We start from the raw sequence: 15,419 nt of genomic DNA, 5'->3' as shown, positions 1-15,419 counted from the left end.
GGCAACCCAAGTGGAGGCCCTGGTATCTGGAATTTATTTTCCTTCTACAATTGAAACTTTGTAGCCTGGAGCTAAGCCAAGCCTGGGGCTCCCTCCGCCGCTGGCAGCCATTTCTGTTGGGGTTATAATTGAAACTTTGTTGCCTTAAGCGGGTGGGCCCGGCCAGGGTGTGCAGAAAGCTTTGCTTCCCCTCTTGCCGGAGGCAACCCTGGCCTGCTCTCTCAAGCTCCATTCTGCCAACATTTGTTTGAATTTGTTTACCTTCTATAATTGAAACTTTGTAGCTTGAGTGGAGGCTTAGGCTTGGCAAGGGCAGGCGGAAAGCTTGGCTTCCTCTGTTACCTAGGAAACCTTGCTCTCTGTGGCTGTAGCCATCTTGGTTTGGGTTAATTTGTATGCTCGCTCTGATTGGATGGTGGGCGTGGCTTGTGGGTGTGTCGGAGGTATGGTCAATTTGCATATTTGTCTGTTATTGTGTAGGATTTGTGTTGTTTGTAATTTTTTCCCCAAAGTGAAATCTTAACTTTTTAATCACTGCTTACTATTTTATTTTGGATTCTACTTTATGGTTTTGATTATGCTCCTTGAATGAGCATCTTTACTATCTACTTAACTTCAGGAGGCTTTCTGTGTTGGAGAGTGTCCCCTTCAAATTTATGTCCTTCCCAGAAACTCAGAATGTGACCTGCTTTGGATATAGGGTTGTTGTAAGGCACGCCCAGAGGAAAGATGGCCACATGAAGAAACAGAGAAGGCCATGTCCCGGCAGAGGCAGAGCTGGCTGGATTGTGACAACACCCGAAACAGAGAGAAACCTGGGACTCATTCTCTCCTCAGAGCCTTAGAAGGAACCACCCCTGTCAGCTCCTTGATGGTTGACTTCTCGCCTTCGGACTGTGAGAGAATAATCTTCTGTTGCTTTAAGCCACATTGAGGTTGTGGTAGTTCTTCATGCAGCCCTAGGAAACTAACACAGGAGTATTCAGAATATTATTCTACTGATTCGTGGACTAGATGTTATTTTTCATGGGCAAGTTGGAAATAGGGTGAAAAGTTATTTCATTGACTCAAACTCAGTATGGTTTGAAGAACTTGCAATGTTTTCTATATTGAATCAGTAGTTTATTGTTCGTAGAGATTGTTTCTGGAAAGACTGCTCAGGAAGTGGTGTTCCCTGTTACAGGTAGGGCAGGCTGTCCGTGCTCCCCCTCCTCGGCGGCAGCTCCTTTCCCTGGCAGCTGGCCGAGAGGAGGGCGCTCGCAGCCTCTACTTACAGCAAGTGCATTGCCTTTTAGATCAGGCTCCATTGTGTGCTTTGAGCAGGCGGTTTTGGAGTTTAGAATTTGTTCTTTTCAGTGGAGAGGAATTATATGTCATTTCATCAATTCTCTTTAAAAAGAAAGATGAGCTGTTTACTCCCAGATGGAACCTGAGAGAGAGAGAGAGAGAGAGAGAGAGAGAGAGAGAGAGAGAGAGAGAGAGTCTCCTTTGAAACCAAAAGGCCAAGCCTGAGTATTCCATCACCAGTATGAAATGTCTCTTTAACCACGTCACTGGTGTCCTGTGCACATTATCCACTGCGGCTCTAGTGTCAAGTCTCTTATGCCTGGAAGGTTCGCAGGTTTGGGCAGAGAAAAGGAAACCTAGTCAGTTACACAAGATTTATGGTAGACCTGCCATTGCAGGAAGCAGTGAAAAGTTGATTGACACAAAACTACAGCAAGAAACAGGATGTATGCTTTCTATTTATACCCCGTTTTCTTTTTCTACATTTCGGGCTCTGTTTGCACTTTGCTTTGGCTGTTTCGTAAGGCCGTGGATCCTTCTTTTTTTACCCCTAAACTTGATCACCATATCCTATCTAATAAAAGAGTAATATGCAAATTTACCATCACTCCAAGACACAAGATGGCAGCCACAAGGTGGCCAGCAGGGGAGGTCAGTTGGGGTGACCAGGCCAGCAGAGGAGGGCAGTTGGGGGTGACCAGGCTGGCAGAGGAGGGCAGTTGGGGGAGACCAGGTCAGCAGGGGAGGGCAGTTGGGCGACCAGGACTGCAGGGGTGGGCAGTTGGGGGCAACTAGGCCTGCAGGCCAGGACAGTTAGGGGTGACCAGGCCAGCAGGGGAGGACAGTTAGGGGCGACCAGGCCTGCAGGGGAGGACAGTTAGGGGCAACCATACTGGCAGGGGAGGGCAGTTAGGAGTGACCATGCTGGAAGGGAAGGGCAGGTAGGGGCAATCGGGCCAGTAGGGGAGCAGTTAGGCATCGATCAGGCTGGCAGGGGAGTGGTTAGGGGGTGATCAGGCTGGCAGGCAGAAGCGGTTAGGGGCATTCAGGCAGAGGCAGGCGAGCGGCTGGGAGCCAGCAGTCCTGGATTGTGAGAAGGATGTCCAACCGCCCATTTAGGCCTGATCCCACAATGGCGGTCAGACATCCATCAAGGGGTCCCAGATTGGAGAGGGTGCAGGCTGGGCTGAGGGACCCCCCGCCCCCCCGTGCACGAATTTCGTGAATCGGGCCTCTAGTATAAAATAATTGAAGAAATTTTATATAAGCTCAGCCATGGCAAAGGCATACACTTTTATCTCTTACTCTTTCATTGTGGTTGTATTACTGTAACTGTCAGAAAGCAATCTTTTTTTAAATTAAATCTTTATTGTTTTTTTACCCCATGACCCCTTCTACCCCACTCCAGCCCCAAGCCTTCCCCACCCTATTGTCTGTGTCCATAGGTTATGCATCTCCATACAAGTTCTTTGGTTGATCTCTTCCCACCGACCCACCCAACCCTCCATTACCTCTGAGATTCCACAGTCTGTTCTATGCTTCTGTGTCTCTGGATCTATTTTATTCATTGGTTTATTTTATTCATTAGATTTCACATATTGAGTGAGATCGTGTGATTCATGTCTTTCCCTGACTGGCTTATTTCACTTAGCATGATACTCTCTAGGTCCCTCCATGCTGTCTCAAAGGGTATTCTTTTTTACTGCTGCATAGTATTCCATGGTGTAAAAATGTACCATCACTTTTTAACCACTCATCTGCTGATGAGCACTTAAGCTGTTTCCCAATCTTAACTACTGTAAATTACGCTATGAACATAGGGGTGCATACATATTTTCTGATTTGTGTTTTGGGTTTCTTAGGATATATTCTTAGAAGTGGGATCACTGGGTCAAATGGCAGTTCCATATTTAATTTTTTGAGGGAACTCCATACTGTTTTCCAAAATGGCTGCACCAGTCTGCATTCCCACCAGAAATGAACTAGGGTTCCCTTTTCCCCACATCCTCGCCAGCACTTGTCGTTGATTTGTTGATGACAGCCATTCTGACAGGTGTGAGGTGATACCTTATCGTTTTAATTTGATTTCTCTGATGATCAGTGACTTTGAGCTTTTTTTATATGTCTCTTGGCCATCTGTATGTCCACTTTGCAGGTGTTCACTGTAGGTTTGTCATATATGGCCTTTATTATCCTACCTAATAAAATGGTAATATGTAAATTACCACCACTCCGCTACGCCCACGATTGGGCCAGTGGGAGGCACAGGGGGCGGGACTCGAGGTGGCCGGGGTAGCTGATTGGGCAAGCGGGACGCTGAGCTCGCGTCGCCAGTGGCGGCGCGAGCTCAGCGTCTGCGCCATGGCTGTGCTGCGGAACAGAAGGGGCCTCTGGGGCAGCGAGCTCACGTCCCACCGCGGACCATCAAAAGCGGGGGAGCTGGGTGCTTGTCTGCTCCGGCACCAGCTCCCCCGCGATCGAAAGCGAAAGCGTGTAGGAGACCCTACACGTGCATGATTCAATCATGCACTGGGCCTCTAGTGCTGAGATATTGCTCCCTCTATTCCCACTTTGCTGAGAGTTTCCTCAAAAATAGGTTTTGGATTTTGTCGAATGCTTTTTCTGCATTTATTGATATGATCATGTGGTTTTGTCTTTCAAGTTTGTTTATGTGATGTGTCACGTTTATTGATTTGCAAATATTGTACCAGCCTTACATCCCTGGAATAAATCCCACTGAGTCATGGTGTATGCTCTTCCTATCTAATAATAGAGTAATATGCAAATAACCATCACTCCGCTATGCCCACGATTGGGCGGTGGGAGGCTGGGGGGTGGGACTCTGGGTGGCCTCTCAACGGCCGGATCCGTCGCCGCTGAGAGGAGACCCCTCAGCGTTCGCGGGTCGGAGCGGCGGCGGCAGCGCCTGGACCCGCCCCCATCAGCGTTCGAGGGGCAGGGCAGGGGCGGCGGCAGCAGCGCCCGGACCCGCCTCCATGCACCTGCACTGGGAGAGGGCCTGGTCAGCAGCCGCCGAGGCTGCTTCAAGGGCCAAAGAGGGAGGCAGTGCCAGACCCCAGCGGCCGCAGCTGCTGTGGGGCCCGGGGAGCCAGGCAGGGCTGGACAGGCAACCTCAGGGTTGGCCTGGGGGTGGGTCCAGCGGTGCAGCTTGACAGCAGACAGCAGGGCCTGCTTGGTGGTAGCTGCCAGTGACCCACTACAAGCAAGTGGGCCTGCAGGCAGCACCCAGCAGGGCCTGCTAGGCTGTTGCCGCGGCGACCCGGGAGCAGACAAACACAGCTGCAGGCAGCACCCAGCAGGGCTTGCTTGCCCATCGCTATGGTGTGGAGCAGTCAAGCCCCACAGAGAGCAGAGAACCACAGGGAGTGGGCCTAAGCCGTCAGCAGGACATGCCCTGAGGGCTCTCGGATTGGAGAGGGTGCAGGTAAGGCTGAGGGACCCCCCGTGCATGAATTTCGTGCACCGGGCCTCTAGTTTTAATATATTGCTGGATACGATTTGCTAATATTTTGTTGAGGGTTTTAGCATCTATGTTCATCAGGGATATTGGCCTGTAATTCTCTTTCTTTGTCGTGTCTTTATCTGGTTTTGGAATTAGGTTAATGCTGGCCTCATAAAAAGAGGTTGGAGGTGTTCTTCCTCTTGGAATTTTTGGAACAGTTTGAGGAGGAGAGGTGCTAGTTCTTCCTTGAATGTTTGTAAAACTCACCATAGGGGTGCATACGTTTTCTTCAGTTCCCTTTAAAAAGAAAGATGATGAACTGTTTGTTCCCAGATAGAACCTGAGATTGTGTGTGTGAAGCCATCTGGACGAGGGCTTTTGTTTGCTGGGAGTTTTTTTTATGACTGCTTCTATTTTATCAGTTGTTATTGGCCTGTTCAGGTTTTCAGTTTTGGGAGATTTTATTTTTCTATGAATTTGTCCATTTCATCCACATTGTCCATCTTGTTGTCATATAGTATTTTCTTACGATCCTTTGTATTTCTGTGGTGTGAGGTGTTACTTCTCTGCTTTGTTTCTGATTTTATTAATTTGGGTTTTTCCTCCTTTCTTGATGCGTCTGGCTAACAGTTCATCAATCATGTTTACCTTTTCAAAGTACCAACTCTTGGTTTCATTGATCTTTTATATATTTTTTTAGTCTCTGTGTCATTTATTTCTGCTCTAATTTTTATTATTTCCAACCTTCTACTTACTCTGGGCTTTTCTAGTTCCTTTAGTTGTAGGGTTAGATAGTTTACCAGAAGTTTTTCTTGTTGTTTGAGGTGGCCTGTATGTTATGAGCGTCCCTGTCAGGACTGCTTTTGCTGTTTCCCAGAGATTTTGAGTTGTTGTGTGTTTCTTTTTGTTTTAAGGAAGTTTTTTATTTCTTCCTTGATCTCATTGGCAACCCATTCATTGTTTAATAACATGCTATTTAGCCTCCATGTGTTTGAATGTTTTTGAGTGTTTTTACAGTAATTTCTAATTTCATGCCATTGTGATCTGAGAAGATGCTTGATATGTTTTCAGTCTTTTTGAACTTGTAGAGACTTGTTTTATATCCTAACATGTGATCTATCTTTGAGAATGACCCATGTGCACTGAGTAGAATGCATATTCTGAAGCTCTGTTCTATAAATGTCAATTAAATCTATCTGATCCAGTGTGTCATTTAGAGTCACTGTTTCCTTGTTAATTTTTTATCTGGAAGATGTATCCTGTGAAGTCAGTGGGGTGTTAAAGTCCCTACTGTGACTGTATTGTTGTCGATCTCTCCCTTAAAGTCCTCTAGTAGTTTGTGTTTGTTTTTTAATATATTTTTATTGATTTCAGAAAGAAAGGGAGAGGGAGAGAGAGATAGAAACATCATTGATGAGAAAGAATCATTGATAGGCTGCCTCCTACACGCCCCCTACTGGGGATTGAGCTTGCAACCCTTGACTGGAATCGAACCTGGGACCCTTCAGTTCGCAGTCGGGCGCTCCATCCACTGAGCAAAACCAGCTAGGGCTAGACGTTTTTTGTATATTTCAGTGTTCCAAATTGGCTGCATATATGTTTATCAAAGTATTATCCTCTTGTTGGATCGATCCCTTTAGTATATTGTAGTGACCTTTGTTGTATCTTGTGATGACCTTCATTTTGAAGTCTGTTTTGTCAAATATGAGTATTGCTACCCCGGCATTTTTTTTGTTTCCATTTGCATGGAAAATTATTTTCCATCCCTTCACTCTCATCCTGTATGAGTCTTTTGTTCTGAGGTGGGTCTCTTGTAGACAGCATATAGTTGTGTCATGTTTTGTATACATTGAGCTACCCTACATCTTTTGATTGGAGTATTCAATCCATTTACATTTAAGGTTATTATTGCTAGGTACTTACTGCCATTTTAATTCTGTATGCCAATGTCTCTCTCTCTCTCTCTCTCTCTCTCTCTCTCTCTCTCTCTCTCTCTCTCTCTCCTGTCTCTCTCTCTGTGTTTCTGTCTCTATTTCTTCTTCCCCTTTACCACTTTTTGCAGTGCTGGTTTGGTGGTAATAAACTCCTTTAGCCTTTTTTTTTTTTTTTTGTCTGGAAAGCTCTTTATTTCTATGTCATTCATCTATTTTGAATGACAGCCTTGCTGGATATAGTAATCTTAGTTTCAGATACTTGATTTTCTTTACCTTGAATACTTCATGCCATTCCCTTCTGGCCTGTAGACTTTCTGATAAGCAATCATCTAACAGCCTTATGGGATCTCCTTTGTAGATAACAAATTAGCTTTTTTCTTGCTGCCTTTAAGACTCTCTCTTTGTCCTTAATTTTTGACATTTTAATATGTTGTGTCTGGGCGTGGGCCTGTTGGGTTCTTCTTGCTTGGGACTCCCTGTGCCTCCTGGACTTGTGTGACTTTTTCCTTCACCAGGTAAGGGAAGTTACCTGTCATTATTTTTTCATACATGTTCTCTATTTCTTACTCACTTCCTTCTGTTTCTAGCACACCTATGATGCAAATATTGTTATGGTTTCATGTTGTCCCACAGCTCTCTTAAGCTGCCCTCTTGTTTTTAAATTGTTTTTTTCTTTTTGATTCTCTGGTTGAGTGAATTTTTTCTATGCTGTTTTCTAATTCACTGATCCAGCCCTCATCTTCTCCCAATTTTCTGTGTATTCCTCCCACTATGTTTTTTATAGTTCTGCTAGAAGCCCGATGCACAAAGATTCATGCTAGAATGGGCTTTCCTTTCCCTGGCTGCCGGCACCTCCTTTCCACACCGGCCCAGCCCCTTTCCGCTCAGGCCCTGGAGCTGCCAGAGGCCCTGAGAGACCGGGGGTGGGGCAGAACGCCTGCATCATTGCCATCTTTGTTATGTTAATTTGCATATCACTCCTGGTTGGCTGGTGGCATAGCAGAGGTACAGTCAATTTACATGTCTGTCTATTATTAGGTAAGACTAGGGACCTAGTTCATGAATTCATGCACCTTGAAAGGAACTGTGGGCCGCGAGGCTGCGGTGGGCACGGGGGCAGGTCTTGACCCATCCTCTGCGCCCATGCCTGGCCCCTCCCACTGCAGCCCCTGGTCCCCTGTCTGCTGGCAGCCCCTCTCCTGCCGCCACCGCTCCACCGTGCTGATGGCGACGGCCCTCCTTGCACCCGTTGACCGTGCAGGGCGACTGGGGCCGGCGCCAGCAGGGAGTGCAATAGTACTGCAAACAATTTTCAGTAACCACCAGAGGCTCGCCCTGATAACAGCGACCGTGCCCCACCTTGTTCTGGCACTCCCGCTTACCTGCTCCACCATCCTGCTGGGGCCGATGCCCACCATGTTCCGTGCTCTGCCGCCTGCTGCCAATGCCCGCCATGTTCCACGTGCATTCCCTGGTGGTCAGCACACGTCATAGCGACGGGTTGTTCCGCTGTTCAGTCTATTTGCATATTAGGGTTTTATATAGAGAGAGATGTCATTCTTCATAGTCACTAGGTTTTTTCTCATGCAGTTGAGCGTCTTTACCATCATTATTCTGAACTCTATGTCTGATAAATTTCTTATTCCATTTCATTTATCTCTTCTGGAGAATTCTCTTGTTCTTTCATTTGGTACTTTTTTTACGTCTTTCCATTTTGGCTGCCTGTTTGAGTTTGTGTATGAGTAATAAGTAGATCTGCTAGGACTTCCAACCTCTAGTGCTAAGTTATCTGTGGAAAATAATTGAATAGAAACAAACCCAACTTTCATTCTTCAGACTATTAGAACACAGTCTACACCAATGATATTTGACATTTTTAATCACTTTTTATCCTAGTGTTCTTTAGGTAGAGGGTTCAGAATGCTTTTTCTATAAACTGTTTCTATGAGGACCTTAATATTAATTTAGGAAACTAGCCAGCTTCAAGTAGTAAAAGGAGAATAATAAGAAATAGAGATGAATCGGCGTGGTGAAGAATCGGAAAAGAACATAAGTCATTTTTACACATCTTATGTAAATAGGTCACTTTAAACATAATGTAGTGCTAATAGTGAGAAACAGACTTTTTTCTGAAGGATAAAAATTCAGTCAGCTGGTGATAGACAGGATCCCCACTGGTTCCAGGGCTCCTGCTCTTCACTGTTCTGCCTGTTAGACTTGACCCTTTTTATTTCATTTTGTTGTTGCTAATCCTCGCCTGAGGATATTTCTTCCACTGAGTTTTACTGAGCATGGAAGGAAGAAGGAGAGACAGAAACATCCATGTGAAAGAGACACATCGATTGGTTGCCTCCTGCACACGCCCTGCCCAGAGATTGAGCATGCAACGGAGGTACATGTCTTTGACTGTAATCAAACCCGGGACCCTTCAGTCCACAGGCCAATGCTCCATCCAAACCGGCTAGGACGTGTTCACTCTTTTTAGTTCCAACATGTGAGGGGTATGCTTTTTGAAAAGAGCCAGGATTACAGGTGAGGGACTTTGACATTCCAAATGTATACTGTTGTAAATGACAGATACATCTTTTATATAATAGACTAGTGGCCTGGTGCATGAAATTCATGCACCGGAGGGGGGGTGTCCCTCAGCCCAGCCTGCACCCTCTCCAATCTGGGACCCCTCGAAGGATGTCCTACTGCTGGTTTACAGGTATCGGGCCTAAACCGGCAGTCGGACATCCCCCTTGCAATCCGGGACTGCTGGCTCCTAACCGCTCACCTGCCTGCCTGATTGCCCCTAACCACTCTGCCTGCCGGCCTGCTCACCCCCAACTGCCCTCCTGCTGGCCTGCTCACCCTCAACTGCCCCCCCCCTGCTGGCCTGCTCACTCCAAACTGTCCCCCGCCGCTGTCCTGATCACCTCCAACTGACCCCCACTGACAGCTTGCTTGCCCCCAACTGGCCCCCCTGCTGGTCTGTTCACCCCCAACGGCCCCTCCCCCCACCAGCCTGATTACCCACAACTGCCCTCCCCTCTTGGCCTCTAACCGCCTCTACCTCAGCCCCGCCACTATGGCTTTGTCCAGAAGAACATCCGAAAGGTCTCCTCAAGATCTTCCAGTCTAATTAGCATATTACCCTTTTATTAGTATAGATAGAGGCCTGGTGCACGGGTGGGGGCTGGCTGATTTGCCCTGAAGGGTGTCCCAGATCAGGGTGGGGGTTCCCTTGGGGCTAGGGTCAGCCTGGGTGAGGGGCCTGTGGTGGTTTTCAGGCCGGCCATGCCCCTATGGGGTGAGGGTCCCTGCTGGGGGGGCGTGGCCAGCCTGGGTGAGGGGTTGATGGCTGTTTGCAGGCTGTCCACGGCCCCCAGCGACCCAAGCTCCCAGCCCCTCCTTTTTCTTTTTTTTCAGTGCCTCCTTGAGCGGAGGCCAAGGCCGGCTGGAAGCAGGTATCTGGGATTTATTTATCTTCTGTAATTGAAACTTTGTAGCCTTGAGTGGAGGCCAGAGCCGGCCTTTATTTTGTAAAGCTGTGTCGTGCGGACAGGACCTGCCTCAACAAGAGAGAGGCTGTGGCCGGTTCTCAGGCTGCTAGGACCTCGGGGGAGAGATGTCCCGGCTCATGCTCAGACTGAGCCCTTTTCCACTGGTAGTTAAGTTTCAGTATACACATATGGTGGACATCAACAACTATCTTGACCATGGATGCACATTATATTACAACCGCCTTATTCCCTCAGTGTCCTTCTAAAGCTGCCCCCACTGGCCAGAGTTCATGCCGGGCTTCTAGCCCTTTGGGGAATTAGTTACTGACTCTGCCGATCTCACCCCGTCTCCACGTTACCCTGGGCATGTCCCTTTCCTCAGCTCTGGACATTCCAGCACTGAAACAGGGTTTTCCTCGAGTAGGAGGAAGTTGCCCATCAGTGATGGCTATTGCCCTAATCCCATCTTCCCCATCGGACCTCCCACCCCACCTTAGACACAAACACCCTGTAGTGGAGCTTCTGTTTGTGGCTACACTGTGGAGAGGCAGGGCGGGGGAGGCCATGCCTGCACAAACTCATTGTTATGCTGAGTATTTTGAAACAAAAGGCTCTCAGATATATATTGGCACCTAGATGAAAATTACCGCCTTGTTCAGTGGCTCCCCCTGCAGGATCCATTCTCTCAGCTCTATTGAAATGAGCCCTCGTGCTCAAAGTATGGGACAGACTACACTTTTACAAAGGAATTTATCTTGTGACTCGGCCCTCATGCCTCAAAGCCACTAAATATTTTATACACTTATTTAATCTTTGAAGTTAGGGAAACATAGAGCCATGACCTCTTCACTTACTTCCCCTTTGCTCGGTAGTCACACCAGATTTCCTCTATAGAGCAGTGAAGACCATTTTTGGAGAACTTCAGTATGCTTTGTATTGCTTCTTTCAAAAACAAAAAACTCAGTACTTCCAAGTTAATGAAAAAGTTTATTTACTCAGTATAATAGAATGTGACAAATTTAGAAAAATATTCTCTGAAATAATAAGAAAGGGTTTTCTGATAAAAAAAATAAAAAGCACTCTATGCTACTCTCTAATATTGCTTTTTTTCTTTTTTGTACATTTAAAACTTTTGAGTAGGTATTACGTTCACAAAGGCTTACAAATAAACCATGTGTCTTGGTTACTCATGGAGTGCTTTGTTCCTTACGCAGCTGTAGACGTAAGTCCTTTTATGGGGTGCCTTCATTAGTCCCTGGTCCCCGATTCGTGGACATTTGGCCGTTTCCCCTGGGAAGACTAAAAGCCTCGGACTGTGTTGTGTGGCACGTGTTTAATTTCCAGAACGGTTCTGCCGGGTCATTTTGAAAGCTGTTGCCAAGTGCGCCTTCGTGGAGCTGTGCCTCTCCCTCCCTTTCCACCAGCGAACGGAGGCCCTCCCCACGGCCTGGGCAGGGTGATCAAATGCTCCAATTTCTGCCAATTTGTTAAGTGAAATGTCTCAGTGTGACTTCAATTTGTATTTCGCTTATTTGACTGAAGTTAAATACCATTTTATATATACACGAGCCATTTGTGTTTCCTTTGGTGAGAGTTGTCCGCTTGCGTCTTTCTCCGCGTCACGGGTGGTGATGGGCATTAGGCCTGTGCTGTGCTAGGAGCTGCGGGTATGTCTCTGTTTCACATCAGCCTTTGGCTTCAGTGATGATGGCGTTGGTGTTTGCCTACAGACGCTGTTGGTCTCTGTGAGGTGAAGTTACCCATCTTTGCTTTTCTTTTGTGGCTTCTGGATTTTGAGTCCTGGCTAGAAGGCCCTTCCTCATCCTGGGATCATAAAGGAAAGCTCGTGGCTTCAGGTCATGCGTCACCCGCTCCATTTCAGTGACTGCTGGGGGCAGTCACTGGGTGTCATGTGAAGGGTTCATCCCGCTTCAGGGCACCCTTGCTTTAAGCGCTGCCTCTCTGTCCACAGGCTGGTTAATGAATATCTTCCTCTTTCTTCTTAAAGGTCCACAAGGCTGGCAGCTCTCGCAGAAGCCTTGAAGGAAGCCCCCCTGACGAAGGCCCAGCTGGGCTTGGAAGTGAATGAGCTGGAGGCGGCCGCACTGCTGGTCCGCGAGGAAGAAGCAGCCCGCCCCGCCTCACCGGCCTCCAGTTCTGAGGCCAGCGGCTCCGAGGACCCCGGCAGCAGTGCCTCCTCAGCCAGGACCGCAGACCCAGACTCAGAGCCGGAGGGGCTCGCAGGCAGGGCAGCCGCGAGAGGAAGGTCCTTACAAGGCCCTGTTCTTGACGAAAGCAGCGCCCTGCGTGTTGATGGCTCTGGGCTGAGACGCCCGGCCACCCCAAGGGCTGATGTCTGTCGGGGAGCACTGCCGGCCTCCACGCAGGCCCCTGGGAGAGCGGGGCCTCTGATAGAGGAGCTTGGAGAACAACTGGAGGCTGTGGTTCAGCTCTCGGAGCCCGAAGGCCCCACTGGGCCCCCGCAGGGCACAGGCCGACAGCACCCTCCCGGGACGGGCGGGAGGGTTTCATTTGTGGGTGAGCATGATGGCAGGTTTGGTTTTAGCTACTGACCTAGAATTCTTCACTTTTACTTGTACTCTTTCTTCGTGTATACAACATGTTTTCCAATGAGCTTCCTTCCTGTTACGTTAAAGTTCTAAATTACTTTTACCAAAGCATAATTAACATCTGAAGATGAAAACAATAGTTCCGTGAGAATCCCTAGGATGTGGAGCCCATTGATATTTTTAATAGCTTTACCAAGATACACTCGGCATGCAGTAAGCTGCACACCTTCAAGTGTACGATGCGATCCGCGCTGGTGACACATGCACCACATCAATCCTCTTAGCGATCAAGAGACTGTACTTACCTCATCTCCAAGTGTCTTCATGGTGCCCTGGCGCCCTCCCCACTGCCTCCCAATAAAGCTGTCATGAATATTTCTGTGCAGGCTTTTGTGTGGGCATGTGCTTGCTTCTCTTGGGAGTGGAATGACTGAGCAGTCAGGGTAAGTGTGTGTTTAACAATTAAACAACTGTTAAACTGCTTTTCAAAGTGGCTATTCCATTTTACATTCCCCCCACCTGTGCATAAGAGTTATAGTTCTTTCACATTCTTGTCATTACTTGGTATGGTCAGCTTTTTAAAATTTTACCATTTTAGTAGGTATGAAGCTGTATCCCATTGTGCTTTTAATTTGCCTATTTTAAGACATAATGTTGAGCATTTTTTTGTTTGTGTACTTGTCATTCACATATCTTTGGTGAAATGTCTGTTCAAATACCTTGCCAATTTTTTTAAGCTGGGGTTGCTTTCTTATTTTTGAGTTTTGAGAGGTTTTTATAAAGTCTGGATACAATTGCTCAGTATGAGTCATCTTTGCATGCCTTGTAATTTTCTATTAGAATGCAGACATGAATTTTATCTCATTTGGTACTGAGTATGTATTACAAATATTCTGTACTTTTGTGTGGGGATGCAGTTAAGTTATTTGGAAATAGTTTGATCTTTATGGGTCTTGCTTTTGTAATTTTTTAGGGAGGCCTGGAAGAGGGCTCAGTATGGGACAAACTATGTCACAGGACTAAGGAAAGCGTTTCTCATGCCCAATGAATTATGAGTTTTCCAGTCTAGCTGGTGGGAGCAGGTGCCTGAGTGCTGAGTGCTGTTCCAGCCTCATTGCATGCTTATCAGCAGGTATTCTCTTGAGTGTACACGGACCTCTCCTAACACCTGGCCAATGTCAGGAGAAGTCCCTCTGCAGCTCTCTGCAGCTGTCTCCTCTTGGTGCTCAGACCTGCCAGTTCCGCTGCCTTGCTCTCCCTGAGCCCTCGCCTCTGACCCCTGCACCCGAGCCCACTGCTTCTGCCGGGGTGCCCCTCTCTGTGCAGCCTGGACGGTCCCTCAGGGCAGTGGGTGAGCCTCACCGAGTTTGTTTTCCACCCCACAGGATCACTGTCTTCTGTTGCCTGAAGTCCATTGGTTTGTGTTTTATTTCTGTTTTTGTTTTTTGGTTATTTAGGTGGGAGAGTAAATCTGGTCCCTGTTACTCCATCCTGATTGGAAGCGTAAATGTCCATTAATATTTTCTCATTTGAGTGTTAGCTCATAGGGAGTTGGGTCTGTGTCATGGTTTGTTACCACTAAATCATCAATGCCCATGTGCTTGGTGCTCCCTATATCTGTTGAATGAATTAAATAAACCAGTTTGCTTTGGGGGCGAAATGATATGCATTAATCTCAGTAGCATTTTTATTTTAAGAAAGTGTCTGATACTTTACTTTGGGTTATGCAGGTTGAGAGTATTTGTATTCCCAATATAAATTCCAGTTTGTCTTAACAGGCTAGTTGGGGTGACTGCCATTTGGCATGCGTGTAAACTCCTGAACACCAGCAGCCTAGTCAGAACATGGCCAAGACTCTTCTCGGGCTCCCCCCCCTCCCCGCCCCCTGCCCTGATCGCCCTGCTGGTTCCCCCATAGATCGGCCCTGGTCACCAGCCAGGCATAATAGGGACCCTACCCGTGCATGAATTTTGTACACCGGGCCTCTAGTAATAATAATTTTTAATACCTAGGTATTTTGAAATAACAGGATACTGAAACATTAATTGATCTGAGTTTGCCTCATATGGAGAATCTAGAAGATAGATTTGATTCTATTAACTGAATGTGTCTTGTATTTTATTTGACATATAGCCCTAAAAATGTGAATGTATTACTAATCTGAGAAACCCTAAGTAACACTTGCTACCTAAAATTTGAGGCATCTAAAAGTTACAAGTTTAAATTAAGTTGGGATAAATTATACAGTATGGTTGTGATAATAGAATGCATGAAGTATGGAAATTCATTTTTGAGGAAAATATTGCTTTTTCTCTGGAGAAATTAGTAGTTCAAATTATGTTGTAGTCTTTATATGTATGGTCTTTATGTGGTATCTGTTTGTGTATTATGTGTGGTAAATTTTCAGCTTTCGAATGGCATTACTAAGATATAATATTTTATTGGCCCGATTAAAAAGATATTAAATACTTATAAATTAAGCAGAATTCTGTGGTCTGAACAAAATTTTTAATATTAAAACTGATTTAAGTTTGATTAATGTCTTTTAGAGTTATTACCATAAAATATATGTTTTTTCCCAGATTTACAAAGAGTTTATGATATAATCATTTGGTTAAGTATATTTGACAATTTTTCCAAAAGTTAAAATGTTAAGACTTGAGCTAAGAGATGACTT

The 15,419-nt window shown here is 46.5% G+C and overlaps 1 protein-coding gene across 3 annotated transcripts in view; it reads left to right on the top strand.

The window, feature by feature from the left end:
- The window catches only part of SHQ1 (SHQ1, H/ACA ribonucleoprotein assembly factor), a 148,337-nt gene extending 135,220 nt beyond the window's left edge, over positions 1-13,117 (top strand). For all 3 annotated transcript variants that reach the window (XM_008154136.3, XM_054729489.1, XM_054729490.1), the window contains exon 11: positions 12,181-13,117. In XM_008154136.3, the coding sequence (XP_008152358.3) occupies positions 12,181-12,745 (565 nt within the window). In that variant the 3' untranslated portion in view covers positions 12,746-13,117. The remainder of the gene's footprint in view (positions 1-12,180) is intronic.
- Positions 13,118-15,419: the final 2,302 nt, after the last annotated feature.

This window comes from Eptesicus fuscus, chromosome 18 (assembly GCF_027574615.1).
Source record: "Eptesicus fuscus isolate TK198812 chromosome 18, DD_ASM_mEF_20220401, whole genome shotgun sequence".
Lineage (NCBI taxonomy): Eukaryota > Metazoa > Chordata > Mammalia > Chiroptera > Vespertilionidae > Eptesicus > Eptesicus fuscus.
This window is presented reverse-complemented; position numbering and strand designations above follow the sequence as displayed.